We start from the raw sequence: 26330 nt of genomic DNA, 5'->3' as shown, positions 1-26330 counted from the left end.
CTTCATGTTATTCCCCCAGGGGATCCTACCCATCAGTTCCCTGAGGGAGTCGAAGTCTGCTTTCCTGAAGTCCAGGGTCCGTATTCTGCTGCTTACCTTTCTTCCCTGTGTCAGGATCCTGAACTCAACCAACTCATGGTCACTACCTCCCAGATTCCCATCCACTTTTGCTTCCCCCACTAATTCTTCCCGGTTTGTGAGCAGCAGGTCAAGAAAAGCTCCCCCCCTAGTTGGCTCCTCTAGCACTTGCACCAGGAAATTGTCCCCTATATTTTCCAAAAACTTCCTGGATTGTCTATGCACCGCTGTAGTGCTCTCCCAGCAGATATCAGGATGATTAAAGTCACCCATGAGAACCAGGGCGTGCGATCTAGTAGCTTCTGCGAGTTGCCGGAAGAAAGCCTCATCCACCTCATCCCCCTGGTCCGGTGGTCTATAGCAGACTCCCACCACTACATCACCCTTGTTGCTCACGCTTCTAAACTTAATCCAGAGACACTCAGGTTTTTCTGCAGTTTCATACCGGAGCTCTGAGCAGTCATACTGCTCCCTTACATACAGTGCTACTCCCCCACCTTTTCTGCCCTGCCTGTCCTTCCTGAACAGTTTATAACCATCCATGACAGTACTCCAGTCATGTGAGTTATCCCACCAAGTCTCTGTTATTCCAATCACGTCATAATTCCTTGACATCACCAGGACCTCCAGTTCTCCCTCCTTGTTTCCAAGGCTTTGTGCATTTGTATATAGGCACTTGAGATAACCTGCCTCTCCTCATAAGTCATGTGTTCCAGTCCCCTAATCATTTTTGTTGCCCTCTGCTGGACTTTCCAATTTTTCCACATCCTTCTTGTAGTGTGGGGCCCAAAACTGGACACAGTTGGCCTCCAGATGAGGCCTCACTAGTGCTGAATAGAGGGGAATGATCACGTCCCTCGATCTGCTGGCAATGCTTCTGCTTATACACCCCAAAATGCCGTTAGCTTTCTTGGCAACAAGGGCACACTGTTGCCTCATATCCAGCTTCTCGTCCACTGTAACCATTAAGTCCTTTTCTGCAGAACTGCTGCCTAGCCAGTTGGTACCTAGTCTGTAGCGGTGCATGGGATTTTTCCGCCCTAAGCACAGGACTCTGCACTTGTCCTTGTTGAACCTCATCAGATTTCTTTTGGCCCAATTCTCTAATTTGCATATAATATATATATACACACACACATCATAGAATCATAGAATTCTATGATTAGTCTGTGTGTATATGCAAAGCTGCCTGTTGAAGTAAGGCTATGTATTAGTCAAGAAGATACACACAGTAAACAAACAGGCATGCACGCGTGCTCTGAAGTGGGTGTGCATCTGAACATACTGTTGAATCTCACACCCACCATATACACATTTCAAGCTGTTAGCAGATAAACGGTTTAAAGATTCGACACTCTAAAATGGGATGAAAACGAAAATCTGTATCAGAATATGTTTCAGAACACAAGAAAGTATTCAAAAGTTTTAAAAAAAACAAAAACAGGAGAAAAGGATGAAGTTGAGTGTATGCGCTGCAAATGGTGTGGCCCAATAATTAAATGTAGATATTTATAGGCTAATAGTTCTAAGTCTACAACAGTGAACTGTTTATTCAAATGAAAAGTTTTATTGTTTTCTTAAACTCAGAGGTGGCATTGTGTTTTGAGTTCTTTTAGTTCTGCAATAAACCACGCTGATGAACGGAATTCAAAGCATTAATCTACTGAATATTTTTTCCCCTGTCTTTCTGTCCACCACAATAAGCCCCATTATTTACCCAGAAAAATTATTAATGGTTTTTTGGACTGATTTTCACCTGTGTTTGTTCTTGTGGTAACAAACACTAATAAATTCCCAGGAAAAATTAAATAAAAACCGAAAACAAAGGGCTCTACTTATATTATATATTTAAGAATAGGAAGTTTTCTAGTCAATAATTTCCTTTCTGCTAGCGGAGTCTCCCACAATTCTGAGAAGTATGGGCTATTCCTCTCCTACCTGCAGTTCAGTGCTATAATGCTGCTTTTACTGATCATGCTCCCTTCTCCAGCTTGCACCAGACCTTTTATTTCAAATGTTTATAAAAACTCATAGAATGATGAGTAACAACTGCTTCAATGCCAGCCAGTAAACATATGTGCAGTAGGCTAACTAGCTAACAAACTGTAGATAAAAAAATTTAATTTTGTTCCTTTGCTACAAAGCCATCCAGAAGGGGTATAATTATGGGACACGCTACTAGCAGAATGGAAGTTATTGGGTAAGAAAGGAAGGGATAAGATAGTAGAATGAGAGAGAGAAAGTCCTCCCCCAAAATTAATGATCAAAATGGCTGTCTCAGGCAGTGATATGGAAAGAAGAGATTTGTCCTTAGACTTGTGCTTGTTCCAGAGTTGGCACTGGAGGGCAGATGCAACCTTTCTGCACGTGTTGTTAAACTTATCGGGGGGTGGAAATCTTTGCTGCTTTTTTTCCTAAGCCCTTCTCCGAGCCTGAATCCGAGAGCTCTCTTTCCGCAGTAGAGATAGTGGAGTCAGAGGATGAATACCTGGGTAAATTTTTTACATTTTTTCTTACCCTTTTGGCCCTATGCGTCTGCTTTGCAGGAATTACTACCCAACAAAGGCAGTGGGAACTTGCAGCTATTTAGTGCCTTCAGCCCTCTAGCTATGTCTCCTTGTTCTCCCCCTCAATCCCAATCCCACTGCTCATTAGATGGGGTCTCATTGTGGCAGTCCCGATTCATATTGGGGAGAAGGGAAGGTAGGTAGGAGCCCTGCTGCATTAGCCAGGGAGAGTAGGACTCACTTCTTTTCTTCTGGCTCATGTTTACCCTGAGATTTACCCCCTGAGCTGGCCAGATGGTGAATTGCTTTATCTTTGGATTCTCTCCCCAATATGTTCCATCACCTCTTCTCAATTTTCCTTTATTGGAGTTTCAGCTCTCTGGGCCAAGGTGGTGACTTAACCTTACTGTCTGCTGAAGTGAGCTGTAGCTCACAAAAGCTTATGCTCAGATAAATTTGTTAGTCTCGAAGGTGCCACAAGTACTTCTTTTCTGTGTGCTTACTGTGGCACTGCAAGGGTGGGCTAGCTGAACAGGCAGGGCATAATTCACCCTCTGAAGAGCCTATAAATGCTGCATCACCTATAGAACGCTGCTTTGATGTGGCTTAGTGTTTATAGGTAGGGCCCCAGCAAATTCATGGTCCATTTTGGTCAATTTCAAGGTCATAGGACTTTAAAAATCATAAATTTCATGATTTCAGCTATTTAAATCTCAGATTTCACGGTGTTGTAAAAGTAGAGGTCCTGACCCAAAAAGTTGTGGAGGGGTTGCAAGGTTATTGTAGGGGGGAGTGTGGTGGTGCTACTTTTACTTCTGTGCTGCTGCTGGCAGTGGCCCTGCCTTTGGAGCTGAGCAGCTGGAGAGTGGCGGCGGCTGCTGGTCGGGAGCCCAGCTCTGAAGGCAGAGCCACCAGCAGCAGCGTAGAAGTAAGGATGGCCTGGTATGGTATTGCCACCCTTACTTCTGCGCTGCTGCAGGCAGTGCGTTGCCTTCAGAGCTGGGTGCCTGACCAACGGTCGCTGCTCTCTTGCTGCCCAGCTCTGAAGGCAGCACAGAAGTAAGTGTGGCAATACCATGACCCCCCTAAAATAACCTTGTGATCCCCCATAACTCCCTTTTGGGTCAGGACTTCCCGTTTGAGAAACACTGGTCTCCCCTGTGAAATCTGGTGTTTTGTGTGCCTTTGCCCTACGCTATACAGATTTCATGGTCTGTGACGTGTTTTTCATGGCAGTGAATTTGATAGGGCCCTATTTATAGGTCACTTCTGTCATAGTTTTTGGGTGAGAGGGAGGCCTGCAGTGGTGATTCCAGCTGGCTGACATCACAATACACCTGATGCAGAGGGATGAAGAAGGATGAGTAAACGTTGTCACTACTGTCCACAAAATCATTAAAATTAAAGTTGGCAAAGAAATGGTTGGGAGCAAAGTCAACCACCACTGAACTGCTGCCATGGAGGCAGAAGATTGGGCAGCAAGCCAAAGGGGCCGTGGGCAGCAGCAGCTGTGTTACCATCCCCATAAAATGCAGGCACGAGGGGAATATCCCATATGTCTCAACTGTGACTGACGCTGAGCTACATTTAAATGCATTTAAAGTTAGAAAATTCTACAAGGGTCCAGCTAAACAGACTGTTCTCAATCCTTGAGATATTTTTATAAAATGGGATTAGAACGGCTAGATGTTATTATAACTAGGACAATTGATGTTACTCATCTTTATATTTTGTGACTCAAGTATTTGTAGTAAAATATAGCAGAGCACACAGTATGTAGGCAACTAGTATAAATTGGGGTGAAATCCTGGCCCCACTGAAGCCAATGAGTTTTGCCATTGAGTTCAGTGGGGCCAGGATTTCACCCTTAGAGGTAGCAGTGACTTGAAGATCAAGACCCTACATTTCATATTCTGCTCTACAGTTATTCTGCCAATGTTTTAAGGTTAATCCTTTTTCAAAAATTGTTAGCGTAAGAGATTAAACAGTTGTGGATCACCAGAGGGCAGGCACTAGCTAGCAAAAGAGGTGCCACATCCAGATACTTTGGAGAAGAAAGGCATTGCTTCCCACTACTGAAGTCTGGACTACAGGATACGTAACAGAACCAACTTGCGAGCCATTTAAAGCTTTCTGTGGTAGGTGCAATTCACAAGATCTGGGCTGCTAACTAATAAAGGTGTCCAGCTGTTTCATTAATCCAGCAGAAGTTGTCTCCTAATCTGCAGTAAACAATCATGTAGACTAATGATTAATATTTAATAAATTACTATAAAAATATGAGAAGCATTTCTGCTAAAGTATCAAAATTATGGAAACTAACTGTTTCCTTTAATATGTTTTTTCAGAGATTGATGTTAAAATACCACCTTTTGCTTTCTTTAATAAAAGATAATCAAAATGCAGAAGTTCTCCACAAGCAGCTTAGTGCTGGCACTACTGATCTATTGTATTTACAATACATGTCAGCCTGTCTTTTCAAAAGCTACAAGTGATTCTGGATGCCCACCTTGAAAGGGCCTGGTTTTGAGACAAGGTTGAGCACACCTTCTGAAAATCAGGCCCCTTTCAAAGATCTGTCTAACTCAGAGGTTGGCAAACTATGGCCCATGGGACCGTCATGCCTGGCCCCTGAGCTCCCGGGCAGGGAGCCTAGCCCCTCACCCCTCCTCCCCTGCAGCCTCAGCGCGCTGCGCTGCCAGCGCTATAGCCTGCTGGGCAGCATGGTGGGCATGGTAAGGGGGTGGAGAGCAGGAGATCCCTGGGGGCAGTCAGGGGACAGGGAGCGGATGGATGGGGTGGAGGTTTGTGGTGAGGAGTAGTCAGGGGATGGGGAGCAGTGGGAGTTGGATAGGGGGTGGGGTTCTGGAGGGTGGTTAGGGGTCATGACAGTCAGGGGACAGGGAGCGGGGGGGTTGGATAGGGGGTGGGATCCTGGGGGGCGGTTAGGGGTCAAGGAGTGGGGGGGGGGCATTGGATAGGTCAGGGGTTCTGAGGGGGGCAGGAAGTGGGAGGGGGTGGATAGGGGGCAGGGGCTAGGCTGTTTGGGGAGGCACAGCCTTCCCTACCTGGCCCTCCATACAGTTGCACAACCCCGATGTGGCCCTCGGGCCAAAAAGTTTGCCCACTCCTGGTCTAACTGGATACCTAAAGCACGAGTCACTTAAAATTTAGGGTTGTTTTTTTTTTTTTTTTTTTTTCCCCAGAAAATCCATTGGCCAAAAGACAAAGAAAAACAGGACAATCCCACAGGCTTCGAAACATTGACATAATAGGCCTATTTCTCCCTTTGCACTGTGTGACTTTATGGATCCAAATATTTAACACATGAAATAACATAGCTTCAAAGTAAAAATGGGCTATATGTTCTGAACATGTTTCTCTGGAAAATGAACTTATATGAATGGAAGTTACTAGTGAAACAATTTTAAATTGTAACAAACACTAAATTCAGTTATTAAGCTAAATCCCTATGATCCCTGGATAATGTCAGTGGAGCATAAAGTTTCATTAAAATGTTAAGGTTTTCACCAACTGTAGATCAAGAAAGCAGCAATAATGAGAGCACAACAGCTGGTTGGTATCCTTCCTCTTCTTTAACTTCTCTCTCTGACTTTACCTGCTGAACTTTTCAATCTTAGAAATTAAAAAATGGGGTTATACTAGTAACGTTCAGTTTATAAATACTTTAGATTACCTTGTATTTCAGATCAGGATTTAACATTAAATTACCACTGATGTTTTATCACATGCTTTAAATTAACTTTAATGCAATAGCAGCTGCAGCTAATAATTCAAATATGAGAAGCATTTATAAATGCAAATTTAATGGTTCCAGAAATTCAGATCTTCATGCCACCTACACTAAATGCACCTGTAAATTAGAAATGCCATCCTGCTTAAGTGTGTAACAGTGTGTTGGATTGTACCTAGGTAGGTTTAATTGACTGAGTTATTGTTGAACAGTACTTCGGTGAAAACATAACTATTGCAATCACCTCTGACTTTTTAGAATACTTTAACATTTTAAAAAATATACAAATTAAAATAAACTATTCTTACATATATTTTCTATCAAAGTCTTTCAGAACCTTTACAACAACAGTCCAGAGATCAACATGGATCATCCCTTTAGTCAAACAATTTAAGATAATTCTGATATTATTTCCCAAAAGTAAGCTGACTTCCTTCAATGTACAGTTCTTGACAGGACCAGTGCCTCCTCTTCATTTACTACATTGTTCATTTTATTGAAGAGGGAGAAGAGCACTGTATTTCAAAAAAAAGTCTCTCGACAAAGTGGGCAGGTGGATTTGTTGCTAGATGTGAACCATTTGTACTGAAAGAAAAATAGAAACATATAAAATGTGAACATATGATGAATTTTAAAAGAGCTTTACATTAGAACACTTTCATTCAGTTTTGTTTGACAGGTGTAAGGTTTTATCAGATATAGTGACATAATTTGCCAGTGAAGATAGCTACCAAATACTAAATAGTCTAGTAAAAGTTATTTGTCCAATAAACCATGCATAAGCAACTTCCCCTAACAGAAGCAAAGTCTTGAAATACAAACATAAAACGCAACATTAGTTTCTGAAAGATACCCTCCAGGATTCTCTCCGTTGTCTGGTGTCATTTTAAGAAGGTAGGATCCACAAGTGAGAACTCTCTCGGAATTATATTGTTAGAGAAGCAGTACTTTTCTTTTGTATGGCAATACAGACTTTTCTGATATACTCATGATTACCATTTTGTCAGCTTTAATATCGTTTACATCCTGCAATCTGAACCAGATTTTAAATTTAGGCAAAATACAAACATGTACACAAGACCAACTCTGGGTACTTACCAAACAGGCTGAATGGAATTTTTTCTTGCATGTTCTACAGGCTTTTTTGGGAAGAGAATAATTGGAACCATGAATGACTGAAAAACAGATCATGCAATCTTCAGTGCCCTCAAACCGTTTATCCACATTATTTTTCCACAAAGCCAAGCCTTCCATAATACTTCCATTCTAACAGAGGGAAAGAGTCACAACAGCAATCAGTGATGTGTTAACATTTTAGAACATCTCTTATTTCTATTCTAGTAACTCCCAGAAGCCCCAGGCAGGACCGGGGCTCCACTGTATGAGGTGTTGTATACATACATAGGGGGACTTGGACCCTATCCTGAAACATTAATCGAAGATGACATGCTATTTATGAAGGGTGCGGTAAAGGGATGAAACGTACAATTTTAATGTACATAATCAAATAAAGCCAGGTATTTCAACTACAATGGACAGTATCCTATAACGTATCCGTCGGCTTCCAGACATGTTCCTCTCTACAGAACTCGTAGTGGACAATGTGCATTTAAGAGCATTTATAAAGCTATTTGCATTAATCGTTTTGTTAGTTTCTTATCATCACAAGTATAGAGTGACATCCATAATTACCAACCAACCCACCCAATTTTAGAGGGTCTCATGTTAGGGGAAGTTTTGAGACTGTAATGGTTCATCATCCACAGATGTAGATCCTGGTGTTATATTTCAGTCAACACTATATTGCTAAGATTGTTCTACCATTTTTGTGTCACTGTTTGTATGTCCTAAGTTGTCAAAACCAAGGGTTTTGCCTAAAACTTCACCTGGTGAGTGAGGTATGTGCTTAACTGTAGCATCCAATTGCGCCACTGCTGAACAGCCACACCAACCCTCTTTCCACTCTCAACTGTGATTGAGCCCAGGGGGTAATTTGGCGGAAGCTGTATTATCAGTTCAATAAATATATCATCAACTGAATAGGTAGCAATCACTTCCCGAGTAGCAGACCGAGCTTTTACCTACAGAAAAACAGAAACATTCAAAAAACTGGCGAGATCTCACTTTATGTTAAACATACACTTTCTCAAGGCTTTTTATATTACATGAAACATCCATAATTTACTGCATATACTTGGACAGGAAAACAAGTGACTGACAAATCTTTTCATTAAAGAAAAATGCCAACCTTTGTCATGCCAACTAAATAGAACTGGTACCAGCCAATCAGATTGAAAGATGACTGACAATCACGGATAAATTTTAAAAAAAATTACACTAGCCAGAAGGTACCATATTGCTAGTGGTCTTGCAGAAAAAGAGCACTGATACGGATAACCTCTCTGACTGAAGTACATGCACCAAGATTTTCTACACTATTCCAAGTACAGGAAGTCAGCAATTCTATAGCGAACAAATGTCATCCTACTAACCCAATAACAAATTAAATTATGCTATCAATCATTTATGATAATAGAAATAAAGTTGGTTTATTTATTTTTAGAGGATCAGTCAGGTTCTGAAAAAGCAACATCTCTGCTTTGACCATTACAGCATTTTGATAAAGATCTAGGGTAAAATCCTGGCTCCACTGAAGTCAAGGGCAAAACTGTTGACTTCTACAGGGTCAGGATTTCGTTCCAGTCACAACTGCAAGAGACCACTATCCTTTGATAGTTCTATTCCATTGATATTATCTCAATGATCTTTACTTAGATGGCACTTAAAACACCTTATTGTATTTAATGCCTGGTTTAGAAACATTGGAAAGTTTATAATTCAGTTTTTACAAGACAATTCACAAACAACTTTTTGAGAAGATAAAGGCCTTACTAACCGTCATGCCATTAAATAACTGGGTGCTAGTCTGCACAGAAGATATTTCTTGTAAAGAAAGTACATTGCTGACATATTTGCTTGTAAATTTATCTACAACATTGAAGACACGTTTCTCACAGCTATTCCACCAAAGCCTAACCATGGCTGGCAAGTCCTTCAATGTCATATGATACACCGAGCAAGCCAAGTGTGGAATCTGAGATGACAGTATTGTTGTATCTTGGGGGGAAAAAATCAAAAACATTTTGTCAAATATCATATAGGTGACAAAGCACTGTTTCTGACCCATGCCTATAGGAGCATTATTTTAATAATTTGATTACAAGATAGAGCCTGTTGCCAGCAATGGAAAGCATACCAACAATTCCCAACCCCTCTTGTCCATAAATGCTATCCTTCTTACGAACATTCAGATTTAGAGCTGGTTAGAAAAACTTAAACGGAACCATTTTCCCTTAGAGGAAGCAGCTGTGTCTAAACTGAAATGTTTTGCCAAGTTGTGTTTGTTTTGCTGAAATTTTACCAAAAAAGGGGAAAATTGTTCCAACAACGTCCAAGTGTTCGTTCCATTTGGCTGTTTTTAAAATGAAACGTTTCAATTTCCTTTCTAAACAATTTTTCATTTTATTTTGGTTATGTTATATAGTAATATGAAAATGATGAAATCAAAACAAACATTTTAATTTTGAAACTGTATTTCCTTGCCTCTGTTACCAATATCACTTTAGATTATTGGAAAAATAATGTTCAAGTTTAATTTGCTTTTTGCACTTTTCTGGTGGAACAATGAAAATTAACTAATCTACTTAACTTTTGTCTCTAGACAATTTAACACTCTGTTTCTCATGCATTAGCACTATGCTGCAACATTTGTATTTGCAGATATGTGAATGCAAATATGAGTTAAGTATTTTGAAGAAATGTTTATTAACTTCATATATATTTTTAAATAGACAATCTAAAAGTTGGCTTAAGCTACCTAAAAGTGTCCATTTAAGAAATGAAGCAAGAAATCTGCATGCAGACTTAACACATTGTAGGCTTAAATATTTCCCCTTTCTTGCACCATCTAAACCAGTGGTTCTCAAACTTTTGTATTGATGACCCCTTTTACACAGCAAGTCTCTGAGTGTGACCACCCCCGCCTTATACATTAAAAACACACTTTTTTAATATGTAACACTATTATAAATGCTGGAGGCGAAGCGGAGCTTGGGATGGAGCTGACAGCTCGTGACCCCCCCGTGTAATAACCTCACGACCCCCTGAGGGGTCCCGACCCCCAGTTTGAGAACCCCTGATCTAAACCCTGAACGTGTGCAGACACAGGGCACTATTCTTTTCAGAGATAAATTGGTATTAAGGATTTCCCATCACAGCTTTTTCTGGCAATAACTCAGCGATGAGACTAAGGAAGGGAAATGTTTCTCTAGGATTTATCATTTTCCTTCACTAAGAAGCATATTTTAACCTTATTAAGGCTGAAGTTACTCCGAGTGAACAAATATCATCTACATTTTTACTAACCTTTGACACCTAAATGAAGTTCTTCTGTAAAGAAAGTTTTTGTGTCCTTATCTGGGACTTCAGTAGCTGGCCCTGAAAAGGCAGGGTTTTCTGGCATAAGCCTGAACAGGTGATAAAGCAGTTTATTCAGATTCTTAGTTCTTCGAAGGTACTGTGAATATAAAGCCCGCAGCTGGTGCAGGGAAAAATAAAGTACGTATGAGTCCTAATAAAAAGCAGCTCGTTCCGATATGAACATGTACGTGTAGAGAGGAAGGTTGGTCCAGCAATTAGGGCATTAGCCTAGGACCTGGGAGACTCTGATTCAATTCTTGGCTCCACTACAGACTTCCTGCCTCCTCTTAAGCCTGGCTGTAACTCAGTTTCCTATCTTGAAATGGTAGTAATTCCCTACCTAACAGGGGTGTTGGGAGGGTAAATACATTAAAGATGGTGAGGTGCTCATCTACTAATGATGATGAGGATTATATAAATACCTAGGACAGACAGACATCTACATGTAAACATTAAGCATGGAGATAAACTGGTCAGGGCAGTCCAACATATAGGCTATCTGGAAAAGCATTCTGACACCAAAATCTATTACTATCTTTTAAGTGAACTGATGGAAGCCTCATGGTTCAGGCTATTGAATTAGACTAGACCAAGAACTCAAGAACATACTGTAGAGAACAATCTTGTGCTTGAATAGGTGAGCTAAGAGAAAAGGAAAAATCTAAATTTAGAATGTTGTTTTAGCTTTGTTTCCAATGAGCTGTTAACACAGAATTCATTTCCATTACATCTATACCTACAAATGTGAACTCCACAAATGGAACAGGAATCCAAATGGTTCACTTTGGTATATATGATATATAATGTCATAACGTTTCTATCACTCTTTAACAGTAATAAATTACATTATTTTGGACAACTCCTTCAATGGGATTTAGATACTTTATAACATGATACTAAATTTAAAATTAGGAGTCACTGATGCATAGAGTAGATCAATTGTAAGAATGACAATGTACGCAATATGCCTTCTACTGTGAACTATCACATTACCTTAAAAACACTGTTCCACGTCCTGTTCCACTGTTCCACGTCCCTCAAGTATTGTTTACTGATTGAATCACAAGGTCTTCTGGTGGTTAACTAGTAAGGTTACCTACAGCTGTATATTTAATTAAATGCACCAAATACTTCCTATTTACAAACAATAGTTTGAATTCAAATTAGGTATCTCTTGCAGCAAGATTGTTCTCCTTACACGAACATTAATATACAGGTTCTACAGTGATGTCTTGCTTCCTGTTGAGGAAGATTTCTAAATATTGTAAAGTAAGCATTTCGCAGGTGGATAAATAGAATATTAATAAAAAGCCAATGAGGCTGCTTAAAAAGTGCTTACAAATTATATATTTTAATAAAATTCTTAAAGCATTATATTTACTACTCGGTGTAATCGCAGCTTTCTGCACTGCCATGTCAAACACATGAGTTCCACTACTAGCTTAATGGCAGAGTACTAGTGCTGTGTAAGAAATGCTCAGCACTAGGGAAAGGGGAGATCGGTAGTGAGTTCTATCAGTGTATTCAGTGTTGATGGGTTCGAAAAAGAATACCATTAATTCTGCATTACCTGAAGGCCTGAAACCACTGACTACTTAAAAGGAAGAAAAATATTAAGAGGAAACTTCAGGACCAGGTGTAAATGGACCCTGGCCAGATAGGAATGTAAAGAAAACCCATTGGGAGAAAAAACATTAATTAAATACATACTTGAGAAGAAGCTGCCTTGAAGAAAGTTAGTATTAATTTCCATGTGAGCAGATATCCCAAAATAAAGCAGAACTCTTCGCTCAGTGGCTGAACAACTGCATACTCTCCAACTGGAATGCATTCTAGGATGTTTTCTAGAAAGAGTTCTTGAGTGGCAAGAACAGACATAAGAGCTGCAGGTGGTGACCTACAGAATGATAAGGCATTATATATTTGGCATAGTGATGAAATATACAAAATAAAACTTTTTATTTTTTACAGCCTGCTCAGCATCCTCTTGGTACCAAACATGTAAATATATCAAAAGAAGCTCTCTTCTTACAATGAAATACTCTTCTCAGTCCGCACAGCAGTATTACATTTTAATACTCCTCTCCCCTTAAATAGACAGACCTCCAATTAACTTCTTGTAGGAAGAGCAGAATATAGCGATTGAATGCTACCATGGGGATCTGAACGGAGGACTCTGGCCTTTATCTGAATTGCTTTAAACTTATATTTGGGCAGAACTCACAGTGTGCTAGTGCTGGATAAACACAATAGAAAGCGCAATCCATTCTTACCATCTAGGCAGGTGGTAATACTGAACTAACTGCTCCTGAAGTTTGCTTTTTGCAATGCTATATACTGGATTAAAAGTCCTTCTTGACCCCATGACATGCAACACCCCATCCCCTTTAAAAATGCAGAACTGAAGTCAAAATAGAAAAAAAACGTACAAAGCTGATTCCTCTTCTTCATCACCATAGGATTTGAGATCCTCATCATCAAATTTAGGCAACTCGGGCATTAACCTGTGGAGTTGAGAGAACCAGTTTTCATTTTTACCGCCTACAATATTTGTGTCGTATATCAAGAAAAGCATTAAATTGTTGGCAATGTATTTATTAAAAATAGTGCAGTGTCTATAAGACACACATCCAAAACTGGTTGCTTAAATTACAGGTGCCAGAAGGCACATAGTCTTGCTCAGTTTTTCCCTTTACTCATCTTTATTTTAGGAGGACTCAGAAGTCCTAACATCTATACTGCTGAACAAGCCTATCCATCAGCCTTTACAGACCTTTGATGGCACTCTAAATGAGAGGCATAAGCTGCTATGGAGCCTATGTTTCAGGTCATATGTACCTTATAAATTGCATGAAAGGTAGTCAAGTATATGTACCAAATTTCAGGCACTAGGGCTGTCCAAAGAAAGTTCAGAAGAATCTTGAGAATAAGGAAGAATTATTCCCCACTTTCCTCATACACAAACGTCTGAAGAGTTTTGGCTCAAACGCTCTAGTAAAATTTACCTTCAGGCAGAGACCAACCCAGGAAAATTTCAGCTCAACAGACAAAAGTTTTGGAAAGCTATGAATATCTCAAAACACAGGGCTAGACTGAAAACACTTAGGCAACCCTGGATTGTAGTAATATTGATACTATACTTAAAGCACATACACAATTCTGTCAGAAAATCAAATTACGTTTGCATGTTCCTTAAAAACGAAAGTTTTTCCTTTATGTTAATACATTAGGCTAAAATTAAAATAGTTCTAAAATTACTCAGTATTTACACTGAATATATGTATATCAAAGTTCACTACATGTACATAAATTACCACTTAGTGGTTTTTCCAAATGGAAAACTATTTCACTAGTCTCCTCACATTTCAAAATGCAAAATTCTACAGAGTTTAAAAACAGAGAGGAAAAGATCACTGGTTGATTCCTTACTTATATAGCATGTGGTAGACAGTGATTTGTACAGGTCTAGCTCTGAATAGCAGCAATGGAGATAATGTGTTTAACAAAGTCTGTAGGTTATCTGGGAGGTTTGTTTTCTGGCCAGCAACAAACTTGGCTGGCAGTTTGTGGTTCAACAATTGGTCCTTTGAAATGTATGTTAGAACTTCACCTAAGGACTTCAGTATAGAGTTCTGAAAGGATTTTTCAGATGCATCTTTGCTTTCCCCTGTTCGTAATGGAGAAAAACAGAAAATTACATTTGTAGCTCAGTTTGTTATGGTTACAAGTGAGTTCAATCACAGAAAACTAAGGCACATTATTTCCACTTATCTAAATTATCCAAGACTAAATATTTTTAAAAATCCAAGTGCAATTTTATATCCCTTAAATATTTTTCACCGATTGTTGCTCATCCATTATGAGTTAGTTAAATACTGTCTAACAACTATATGAATAGAGCACTCAATATAATAAAGTCAAACCTAGTCTGTCAGCTATTCTACTTAAAAATACCTCTACTCAGGTCACTTGTCTTATCAAGCTACTACCCTGCTTGTCATTGCCATATACTTGCCTGTGACTTTTACCAACAACGTTAACAGCAAGTTGTGAATGCCTTCACAAAAGAATTCCTTCCATTCACTGATCAGGTTCATAGGAAGATTTTTGATAGCCTCAGGAGTTGCTGCCTGGAAGTAAGCACTAAGGGCAGAAGCCAAGTCACAGCTGACACAGGCGAAAATTTGCACAAGTGGAACATGATAAAGCGAATGGTTTTCCCTTGTTGTCTGGAAAAAAAATGGCAGTAATTTCTTAGTCCTCACTCTGCTTTAAGACAGTCGTGTTATACTATATTTATACAGAGTTATATATCACTATAGAATTTGTACTTCATCAAGTGCTTTGAGATGTTTGATGGAAAAGCAAGCGTTAGTTACTGCTACAAAATATACTATATGAGAATCAGTAAATAAGACAAATCTGTGCTCACGCCACTTCAGAGCTCCTTGTATTTGACCTCACAAGGTCATTAAAAAACTTCTGCTGGATCCCAATGAAAGTAAATAAATACAGTACAGGTGAGTCGCATCATACACACATTTAACTTACACAAATTCAACTATACGCGCTCAGCAAAAAAAAAAGAAAAACAACAAGATATCTGTAAATAGTGCGGACGATTCCGCCCACCTTTCCACTCAATGAGCGTATGCCTTGGAGTCAGCGAGAGACGGGAGAAGTGAATCTGCTGTTTCCACAGTCGGTCTCAGTTCCCGCGTGCCTCTCATAGCGTGAGCATCTCGCCACGCTGAGTGTGATTCTAGTGTTTAAAGATACGTATTTTTCGTACAACATGGCCCCTAAACGCAAGCCAACTACTTCATCTGGTGCTCAGCCGAAGAAACAGCAATCTGTTCCAACGCTGGAGGGAAAACTGGCTGCGTTGGACTTATTGAGAGACAGTAAGTCAGTCTCCAATGTGGCGCGTAAATATGGCCACAACGAATCTAGCATCCGTGCCATCAAGATTCAAGAGAGAGAAATTCGTCAAGCCGTGGCATCAAGTGCTCCAATAACTGCTAAGGTGACGAGCCAGGTGCGTGATAAGACTTTAGTGAAGCCTGAAAAGGCATTAAACTTATGGCCGGAAGACATGAACCGTAAACGTGTGCCTATCGATGGCAACACGTTGCAAGAAAAGGCTCTTAGCCTCTACGTGCTGTTCAAACCTCCCGCCAAAGAGGGACAGCCTTCTGATGAGAAGGAATTCAAAGCCAGCCAAGGTTGGCTTAACAGTTTTAGGAACCGCTTCAACCTCAAAAACATGCAGACTACTGGTGAAGCTGCATCTGCCAATGAAGAGGCAGCAAAAGCCTACCCCGAACAATTAAAGAAAATCATAGAAGAAAAGAGCTATCTCCCGGAACAAGTTTTTAATGCTGACGAGACTGGGCTCTTCTGGAAAAAAATGCCCAACCACACTTACATTTCGAAATCAGAAAGACAAGCCCCTGATTTCAAAGCAGCTAAAGACTGTGTGACTGTGTTGTTTTGTGACAATGCGGCCGGGCATTTAGTAAAGCCGGGCTTGCTCTACAGGGCTGCAAATCCCCGTGCCCTAAAAGGCAAGAACAAAAATCTCCTGCCTGTGTTCTGGCAATCAAATAAAAAGGCCTGGGTGACAGCAGCATTATTTCTGGATTGGTTCCACAAATGTTTCATTCCGGAGGTCAAGCGGTGCCTCGAAGAGAAAGGACTTGACTTTAAAGTGTTGCTGATCGTAGACAATGCTCCTGGCCACCCTGCAGCACTCCGGTTTGCGCATAATGACGCTGAAGTAGTCTTTCTCGCCCCCAATACCACCTCCATCCTCCAACCTCTTGACCAAGGCGTGATTTGCTGTTTCAAGGCCACGTACACAAGGCTTACGTTCTCACGGATACGTAGCGCTATGGATGCTGATCCCAATCTTAATGTGATGGAGTGTTGGAAGTCCTTCAACATTGCCGATTGCATCACTTATATTAAACAGGCAGTGGATGCAATCAAGCCTGAAACAGTCAACGCATGTTGGCGAAATCTATGGAAAGAATGTGTGAATGATTTTAAGGGTTTCCCGACCATTGACAAAGAAGTGAAACGCATTGTTCAGGTGGCCAGGCAAGTGAGTGGTGATGGCTTTGTCGACATCCTTGAGGAAGAAATTGAAGAATTAATTGAGAGCCATAGAGAAACACTGACTAACGAAGAGTTAGAGGAACTGATAAAATCGTCTACAGAAGACGAAGATGACGACGACGAACAGGAAGAGCCAGCAAGTTGGAATCTTCATAAATTTGCTGAAGTGTTCCAAGCAGCGAAACACTTGAATGATTTAATTTCTGAAAACAATCCCTCTATGGAACGAAGCCTCAAAATAACATGTAGTATTACAGACGATTTGAGACTGTATCAAGAAATGTTTGAGCAGCTCAAGAGACAACAGTGACAGTTGCCGATCACCATGTTTTTCAAGGAAAAACAACCAGCAGCAGATGAGCCTACGCAAATTTCTCGAGCTGAACCAGAGCCCACCACTTCATCTACGACTCGCTCTCCATCACCCTAGCTCTCTGTCACCTCCGTCTCCTGGATCTACATCAAGCCCTGACGACCCCCTGTAAGTACCCCCCTGTAATTATCCCCTGTAATTATAATTTTACATTACTGTATATTTTCCATATGTACTCTTTATTATATACTGTATACATTATACATATTACTGTACAGGGTTGTATGTACAGTATACTGTATGGGCAATTTAAGGGATTTTCAAGGGTAATTTTGACTATACGCGATTTTCGCCTTACGCGCTGACTTTAGAACCTAACCACTGCGTAAGATGCGACTCCACTGTAACTTTCCCCAGCTCTTATCAAGGTTTAGAATAATGGATTGTTTCCATTTTTACAGAACCCTTTTACATAATGATAGGCAGAAACTGCCACCAAGTGGATTCAAATAGTAATGTGTGTATCTGCAACACTAAACCTTACATGGCCAAGTAGGCCAGAACCATAGTTTGAAAAGCACCCCCGTTCCCTCCCTAGTATAAAAACTTCATAAGCTTCATTCATTAAATCATTTCCACATTGTGGAAAACTTACGTTCAACCAGAAATTACTAAAATGGTGCTCATTCCCTTGGACAAAAATCAATCCCCTCCCTCAAATTGGGCTCCTGCTTTTATTTTTGTGTCAAGATCCACAAAAAGTACTATAACTAACTATAGAAAACCCTCTAAAATGACACGTCTCTATAGCAAGTCCACAAATGTAGCTGCCACTATGTTTTGGGCTACTGTCTTTAAATGAACATCCATCCTTCCATTTTGTAATGATCCTGGTGAAAAACGAATATGTTTCTAGCCAAGGTAGATGATGCAACCCCTGTATTATATTATGTAAAGCACTTCCACACCCTTCAGATGAAAGCTGCTATAAGAACATATAGAGAAAGGTATTAAGACTTAAATATCTGTTCGTTAGCCTCCTTATTTTAAATACAGAAAAAAAACTAGTCGAGTGTCAAATTAATAGGTCTTGAATGTCGTCTATTCTGAGAGTCCTATTTCAGGATGCAATATACTGTTTAGCAATGATGCTTATCATTTTACCTCTAACCAAGCCAGCATGGAGCACATTACGAAGTCCCACTCATTGTCCATCAGAGGAGACGTGGAATATTTTAGCAACAGAGGAAAGTAACGGATCATCTCTATATTGAAACCAAGCAACTGAGGCGTTGCTTCTTTAAGATTGCTGCAACAGAAGTACAGAAGTTAAAACCATACTCATTAATGCAGAGGAATAAAATATTTCTGTTCTAGCCTTAGTGTTTCCTCTTAGGCCAAATTCATATTCTATACTGGAATCTGTGTAAGTGCTTAAAATACCCTTGCTTTCTTTGAAGTTAGTTCCTATGTAAACTAATAACAAGATAAACCAACATGCAAACAAACAAGAAGTTCTGTGATTCTAGAAAGGCCACCAACTGCACATTATACTATCTATTTGCTCAAATAATAACCTAAAGTAAATCAGTAAGTTTAGTAATTAAAACTACAGTTTGCCTTATACTCCAGGTCACAATTCAACATGGGTTTACAAGATTTAATGATTTCCTGTAGCCAATAAAATATATGAATGAATCACACACAGTTTAGTTTCAAGTGTGAGCACCTGGGTGTGCAAATCCCACAAGTTAATGCACAAATTGATACACAAACACCTACAATGACTGCCTACTTTAAATGCATAATGCAGGCACAATGAAATTCTCTTGCCAGTTTGTCCCCATTGCATTACATCATTACACAGATCTCTTCAGTAAACCCAAGATGGATGAACTTCAGACAAATGAAAGTATTTCTTCTCTGCATGTTAAGTCTTTGCTCAGATTTTCAGACCCAGATTTCTAAAATACAGGTGCCTGAAATTCACCTCCCAAGTCTTTATTTAGGTGTCTAAATAAGTGATCTGATCTTCAAAGTGCACGGTATTCAGAAACTGCTGGATGCGTAACACCTTTTGAAAATCCAGCTATTTATTTAGGTTCTTCATCAAGGATGTAACCCCCAATCCTGAAAAGACCTATGCATGTCCTTAACTTCAAGTATCCAAGTACTCTTACTGAACGGGAACTTTCAAAAATAGATTTTTATTTTTAAACTCTTTGTCCCTCTAAATAGGCTGTTTTAAAATACATAGTAAGATTTGGCTATGTTAAGTTATAGCAGAGTTACCCACCAGCTGAAAAGGAAGCTGTCCTCATTATCATTTCTCCATGACATGATGATTTTTAGTATTCCAGGCAGTAGCTCTCGACAATCAATGCTTCCACTATGTAAGCAGGAGTTTAAAATGGCAAGATATCCAAAAGCTCCTACAATACATGTAAAAAAGCACATAGAACACATTGAATGCTCTTGAATATATTCATGTATTTATTAACAAGACAACGCCAGCACAGGAAAGGAAAAATGCATATCCAATTACTACTTTACTTACATATACAAACATACAAAAATTTATTCTGGACAATATTTAGATCTCTCTTATTCTTTCAGGAGCTAATCCACTGTTATTACAACTAAATGCTATGGTAAGTTTACACAGTTAATAATAAAAGTGATTAAAAATGCAAACTCAGGTTCCAACACCACATTTATCCTTTGCAGTACAAAACAAAAAGAGTAATAGGTTAAACTATACATTTAATGAGATAATTGGGAAAAGAAAATATTACACATATGCAATATGCAGAGTTAGCATAGCTCAAGGAAACTTGACACTCATGTTAACTGTGAACGCTTATTACTGCATTAATGTATTTTTTTAAATTTCTATTTTAAAAGAAAGAAGAAAATATGCATTTATACCTCCTGGAGAGCAGATACATTTTTTACAAACACCATACCAATGACGTGAGCATTCCATTAACTGCACCCTTTATATGTGCATGTCACCTCACACAAGATCTGGTGCTGTATTTACAAGAACTTTACCAGCTCTTTCATGAAGTAAGTAGAGTACAGAGTCAATGGGGAACTCATTCCTTGACTAAAGTTTAGAACACTGGGCACACATTCCTCGGCCAGGACCCATTGGCGAAATAGGATGGGGGAGAATGGGACATGTGGACCAGAGGAGCTGACTGGGAATCTATTCTCCTCAATCACAGAGGACTGTGCCAAAGAGATACATGGGGATCTCCTATACAGCCAGTATAGTCTGAGGACCCACTCCATTGTTATCTACGTAAAATTTCCCAGGTCAGGCCCTGGTGGCCAAAATACAGTCTCAGAAGCAAAGACAGAGAGCCCAGAAAATTTTAACTGAATGTATAACCCAAGGATAATATAGTCAAATACACACTAGTTGTGGGGAAAATAAAGAATCTGATGGGGCAGGAAAATTCAAGATTTTGATCAACTGTTCCCCCTTAACCAGTGTTTAAAAATTCATACTTACAAAGCCTTTACAATATGTCTATTTGCAAGTGCTCACCTGAAGATACAACACAGTTTTGCCCAAATGGTCATGAATTTGTTTTAACAATGCTAAGATTTTCAAATTAGCAAGAGATATACTCCTCACTGAGGAATAGTGACATGACAAGTTTTTATGTAGCTTGTCAATAAGAGCATGGCCAAAAATGAATGAAAACAAGGAAGAAGAGGGAAGAAGAGTGTTTTGTTTTTTATTTTAACTACACCATATTCAAACACCTGAAAGGATTTTGCATATACTTTCCCACACAATTCTACTTTGGGCAGAAATCCAACTATAAAAAGTTTAGGCTCAAAAGCAGTGGTTCTCAAAATAGGGCTGCCGCAGGTTCGGCTGATCACGGCTCCCACTGGCCGCGGTTCGCCACTTCAGGCCAATGAGGGCTGCAGGAAGGGTGGCCAGCACATCCCTCGGCCCCCGCCGCTTCCCGCAGCCCCCATTAGCCTGGAGTGGCGAACCGCGGCTAGTGGGAGCCACGATCGGCCGAACCTGTGGACGCGGCAGGTAAACTTAGTGGCCCGGCCCGCCAGGGGCTTTCCCTGAACAAGCGGCAGCCCTAGTTTGAGAACCACTGCTCAAAAGGGTAATTTTTCAGAAAGTTACACATTTTCAAAAGCGACATAGGGCACTTAGGAGTCTAAGTCACATTAATTCCCACTGCAACACTGAGCAGTGCTATGCCTAAATACCATAAAAATCTGGACCTGGTCATTTGCTTCCCATTCTAGATGGGCCATGTGGGTAATAGTTATATATATGAGAACAGTCCTTAATAGTTTATAAAACCATTCGTACAACATGTAATCAAGACATAATAAGCTGACAACTGAAGATAACGCATTTTCATTGCACTAACAAACTTCGTTTGTAGTAAACAGTTGCCTTATCAAATAGTCTATGAAGCATTACTATGAAGAAATTAATTACGTCATCCCACCTTAAATTAATAAACCAAACTGGCTGAAGAGTGTATAGTTATGTTACTGACCATCAGTACCGACGAGGTCGGTTTGCATACATGCCATAAGTTTAGCAGTACACTGGATAACTAGTTCTTCCTTTTCTTCTTCAGGTAAAAATGGAGACAGGCTCTGAACTGTATGCAAGTTGCCTTCTGTTAATGGGAAAAACCTGTTCATGTAAATGAGATGCCAAGAATGAAACGGGGAAACAAAAATCAGTTTTATTACAAGAAAATGTAAATTGGCTTCTGGGAATCATGGATCAAAGAAAGATTATTTCATATTCTGCTTCTTTCAGGCCATTTATATAAGTAAATTGCATTTCTTTTACACTGCATATATAAATGATAAATAGTACCCATTCTGCATATTTCATTCATCGGAACCAGTAGCAACACAGTATCGTCAACAACATTAACTCACAACTACAAGGAATTATGAATTGTAGTATTAGAGTACCCTTCTGTCATCATATAAAGTTGTTTTATTTCACTGGATGCAATATTCTTTGTATGGATCAATCTAACCATGGCTAAGGCCCAAAGTCTTCCACACTCTTTTGATCTACAGAAGAAAAAGGAAAAAAAGAACTATTTAATTTACATGTAGATTGTATACACACACCCTGCATATGTGACCATATCAAGGAAAAGACCTTAACGAAAGAAGTCAGAATGAAATCACATCAGTAAAAGCGATCTCTGTAATACAACACATCAATAAAAGTAATAACCTCTGTAGTGCAAACGCCAAAGCCAGAATAAATCAGGAATGTTATATTTCATCAAGTATTTTCTAAATCTGTACCTACCTGTTAAATAATATCTGCAGAAGGTTGGTGGTATTACCAAATGCACTTAAGTCCTCATATGTAATACTGATTACTTGAAGCATGTTGAGAAATTCAAGGAGGAGACAAGAAGGATCATCAAGTTCTTCGATCCACTGCAATGAGTACAGCAGTTCTGCAACTAATCAAACCAACAAAAGTATCGGTTTTAAAATAAGCCTGGTTTATGCGGGGAGCCTCCACTTACATTTCCATGTATCTTGGTAACTCAACATAAAACAGCTTACATTCACACATAACTTCAGGTGCTCAGAGGAATGAGCTGGCACCAAGACTTATGTACTTTGGGGTTAACAATAGGCAATAATACATGATTAATTTAAGCTATTCTAGATGCTTAGGCACTATTAAAATGAAGAAAAAAAAAAAAAAAAGCATGGAAAGGACTCTAGTTAGTGACTCCTCTCCTACACCTTCGTATTATCTTACTCTTCTTGGCTCTAATTTTCCTGGCTGCTGCTCCTAAAGTAGGCAGTCAAGACCGAATTTCAGATAGTAACCCCAGTCTGAAGTTAAAACCAGTTCTTGAATTACTGTGTGTTTGTTTCTTCTTCATCCTCTTATAAAGGACCACACTGAGAAGTTACATTCCTCTTCAATAGCGGCAGAAGAAGAACATGGACTGGCATCACTACTTCATAAAATGCACAACATCCATGGTCAGATCTGATTTAAGAACATGAAAATAATTAAGCCACTTCACAAGTAAAAGTGACTGAACAAGAGGGAGGTACGGATAGAGTGATGAGGAAAAGAAAAATGATTGCAATAACGTCTCCAATCTCATGCCTAACACTCAAAATGTACCAATACGCTATCATGGATACATTGCATGTATGCTCACCATGCAACAGGCAGTGTTTTGGGATAGCCGGTATTTTGGCAAAGAAGTATTTTTACCTCAGTGTATGCAAGAGGTTAGTTGAGAGAGTATGAATACAAGAAAAAAATGAAAAGCCAGAAGGGTTCTAGATATATAAACACCACACTAAAAGATACTTGTGCACTTAAAGTAGGATCAGAGCAACAACTGTAAAAGATACAGGATAAAGTAATAATGTCAGTTAGCTATATTCCAAACCTTTCACCAATATGGTTTACAACTACTATATAAAATCAACTGCTCTTTAGTTTTACCATTCTTACTTACTTATATTCTCAATTTTCTTCCTTTCTGCATCATGGTTTTCAAACACCACCCCCTGTTCCTCTATAAGTAGTGCCATTTTACTTAACAACGCTGCAGTGCACAGATGGTTTGGAAGTTTAGTTGTTTTGCATAGCTTAACCTCTGTTCCTGAATGCTCACAGTTCATGCTCAGTCTTCCTTCCAAAAGAGGCTTGTGTAACCACTGTAACGAACACAAGAAAGGACCTGTCCACAATTACTTGCAACTTTTACAGAATAATATAAAGACTTAGGCATTTGTAAAAAGAAAAGGAGTACTTGTGGCACCTTAGAGACTAACCAATTTATTTGAGCGTAAGCTTTCGTGAGCTACAGCTCACTTCATCGGATGGACTTGTGTAACTTTTCAAATTCAGAATTACTTACAATGTCACTTAAAGTTCCCACACTGTGATTCCCATGTGTTCATGACAATAGCCAGTAAAGGTACCCTAACTGGAGAACTATTCCCAACACAGGTCTAACCGCTGTAGCAAGGTTATTGGTGAGGGATTCCTAATTTAAATTTAAAGTCCTTTTCTGTCTAATTTCAATCATATTGCCAACCAAATTAAAAAGACACTTGTAACTTCAAAATTGCATTTATGTCTGAAAATTGTATACACAGTATAGTTACAAGTAATACTATGAGTATTATACCCGGACAGTAGTTAAGGAAAAACAGATTTATGTTTTTTTCAGTTTACTCTGCCTATTTGACAGCACTTTGAGGACAGTCAGTTTCACTGTTTTCTCTCTATAGTCACTAAATCAGCTGAAAAGACTATAAAAAGCAGCAGAGGAACAATACAAGCCTTATAAAAGGATTATTTTTACACAGGATTTACTTTTAAGAGGTCACTATCAGAAACTGCATTTTTTAACCCAGTAAATTGCCAAGTAAAGCAAGTTGACAATGTACTTTAAACAGTATTTTATGTAGAATCCAAAAAGAGGGGAGTTTTTATATTTGCAAATTTTGTATAGCATCATTAGGGATGCAACAGCTTAAATGTTCTGTGCATATATGGCCCTCATACGCACGCACATACCCCTACCTTCCCCTCCAATATGGAAAGGGACTCATCCACCTCTGCTGCTTTCTCATCTGGACCTTGATACTACAAGCTTCTGAGCACTTTGGCCTTGTTCCAGCTCAGCACTTAACATGTGCTTAATTGTAAATATTCACTGACTTCAATGGGACTATTCCTATATGTACAGATAAGCATATGCATAAGTGTTGTGCTGGATCATGGCCAGAGTAGCACAGCACCGTGCAGCATTTTGCTCCTGGACCTCACAAAGTTGAGGAGGTAGAAACTAGACAGGCAATAGAAGGAGAGGCATACGTCACATCATTTCCAACCACACTGCTCCAGACATTAAGCAGGAAAGATTACAGAGAAAGCAGCCCAGGTTGTACATACAGCAGCTATTTCACTGTGCAGTAGCTTTCAGACTGCAGTCGTTTTCATACCTCAGTGGGTAGAGATTCTCGCAACTTTTCCCATTCAGAGCTGTTTGGAGTAATACGTCCAAAATAAGCTTCCAGAAGACAACCAGACAGTTCACCAGCTTCCAGTAGCTTAGTCAGCAAATCATTAACTGCAGAGATCAAAACCTGAAGGCTGAAAAAGTGGAAAAAAAATTCTTCCTGAGAAATTAAGCACAATCATGTGACAACAAGACATTTCACATCAGTACCAGGCCACATCAATGGCTTTTCACTTTGCATTTTAGGTCATGCTCTTACCTCACAGACAGAATAATAAACATTTTCATTATTTAGGACTTACGTATACGCAGATGCTGTAAAAGCATTAGTTTTGAATTGATTATTTCATATTTTAATATCCCAAAACCAACAGATATGCAGTAAACATAGTTACCTTTTAACATCCAAAGAGGAAAACTGAATTTGATTCCTGACCCACAATGCAGATTTATGCAAGAAGGTGCTCTGTTTCTGCATATAGCCAACCTCATGCACAAGCGAACTGAGGCCAGACAACCAAGTGTGCTTTAGTTTATTGACAAGTAAGTCTAAACACAAAAAATAAAGTAATTAAAACATGAACTGCCAAATTACAAACTGCATAATGGCGGGCACATTCACTACATCACTGCTCTGTTAACATGTGAAGTAGTGTTTCTCAAACTTTTTAGGTTGGTAACCAATTATTTGAAGTCAAAAATGTGCAGGACCCTCTTACATTTACTATAAAAGTAAGTAAAACATGTATATAATCATCACACACACACCTTGAAAAGTCAAGTATACAAAAGTTGTTAGGAAATGTCAGAATTAAGGATGCCTGAGCAACCTTAATTTGGCCATCTTGTGCATATGTATTATGATATCATTTTTAATTACATGGAATCATAGAAATGTAGGCCTGGAAGAGACTTGAAGAGGCCATCAAGTCCAGCCCCCTGCACTGAGGCAGGGCCAAGTAAACATGGATTATCCCTGATAGGTGTTTGCTCCCAGTGTATTTGAAGAACCTCTTCTTATTGCCTCTTATGTCCCTTGCTAG

The 26330-nt window shown here is 39.4% G+C and overlaps 1 protein-coding gene across 4 annotated transcripts in view; it reads right to left on the bottom strand.

Moving 5' to 3' along the window:
- Positions 1-4888: 4888 nt before the first annotated feature.
- The window catches only part of LTN1 (listerin E3 ubiquitin protein ligase 1), a 45068-nt gene continuing 23626 nt past the window's right edge, over positions 4889-26330 (bottom strand). For 3 of the 4 annotated variants that reach the window (XM_037905445.2, XM_037905440.2, XM_043538314.1), the window contains exons 14-30: positions 25683-25836; positions 25271-25421; positions 23773-23974; positions 22584-22743; positions 22232-22336; positions 21799-21941; positions 19548-19683; positions 18416-18560; positions 14834-15047; positions 14248-14485; positions 13248-13322; positions 12529-12715; positions 10765-10936; positions 9236-9456; positions 8226-8420; positions 7438-7605; positions 4889-6924 (exon numbers count right to left, since the gene is read on the bottom strand). In XM_037905445.2, coding sequence (XP_037761373.1) covers positions 6862-6924; positions 7438-7605; positions 8226-8420; positions 9236-9456; positions 10765-10936; positions 12529-12715; positions 13248-13322; positions 14248-14485; positions 14834-15047; positions 18416-18560; positions 19548-19683; positions 21799-21941; positions 22232-22336; positions 22584-22743; positions 23773-23974; positions 25271-25421; positions 25683-25836 — 2729 coding nt within the window. In that variant the 3' untranslated portion in view covers positions 4889-6861. Of the gene's footprint in view, positions 6925-7437; positions 7606-8225; positions 8421-9235; positions 9457-10764; positions 10937-12528; positions 12716-13247; positions 13323-14247; positions 14486-14833; positions 15048-18415; positions 18561-19547; positions 19684-21798; positions 21942-22231; positions 22337-22583; positions 22744-23772; positions 23975-25270; positions 25422-25682; positions 25837-26330 lie in introns of those variants that run through there. The other variant, XM_037905451.2, reaches the window with a different exon arrangement.

This window comes from Chelonia mydas, chromosome 1 (genome assembly GCF_015237465.2).
Source record: "Chelonia mydas isolate rCheMyd1 chromosome 1, rCheMyd1.pri.v2, whole genome shotgun sequence".
NCBI lineage: Eukaryota > Metazoa > Chordata > Testudines > Cheloniidae > Chelonia > Chelonia mydas.
Note: the sequence above shows the minus strand (reverse complement) of the source record. Positions and strands in the feature narration are given on the sequence as shown.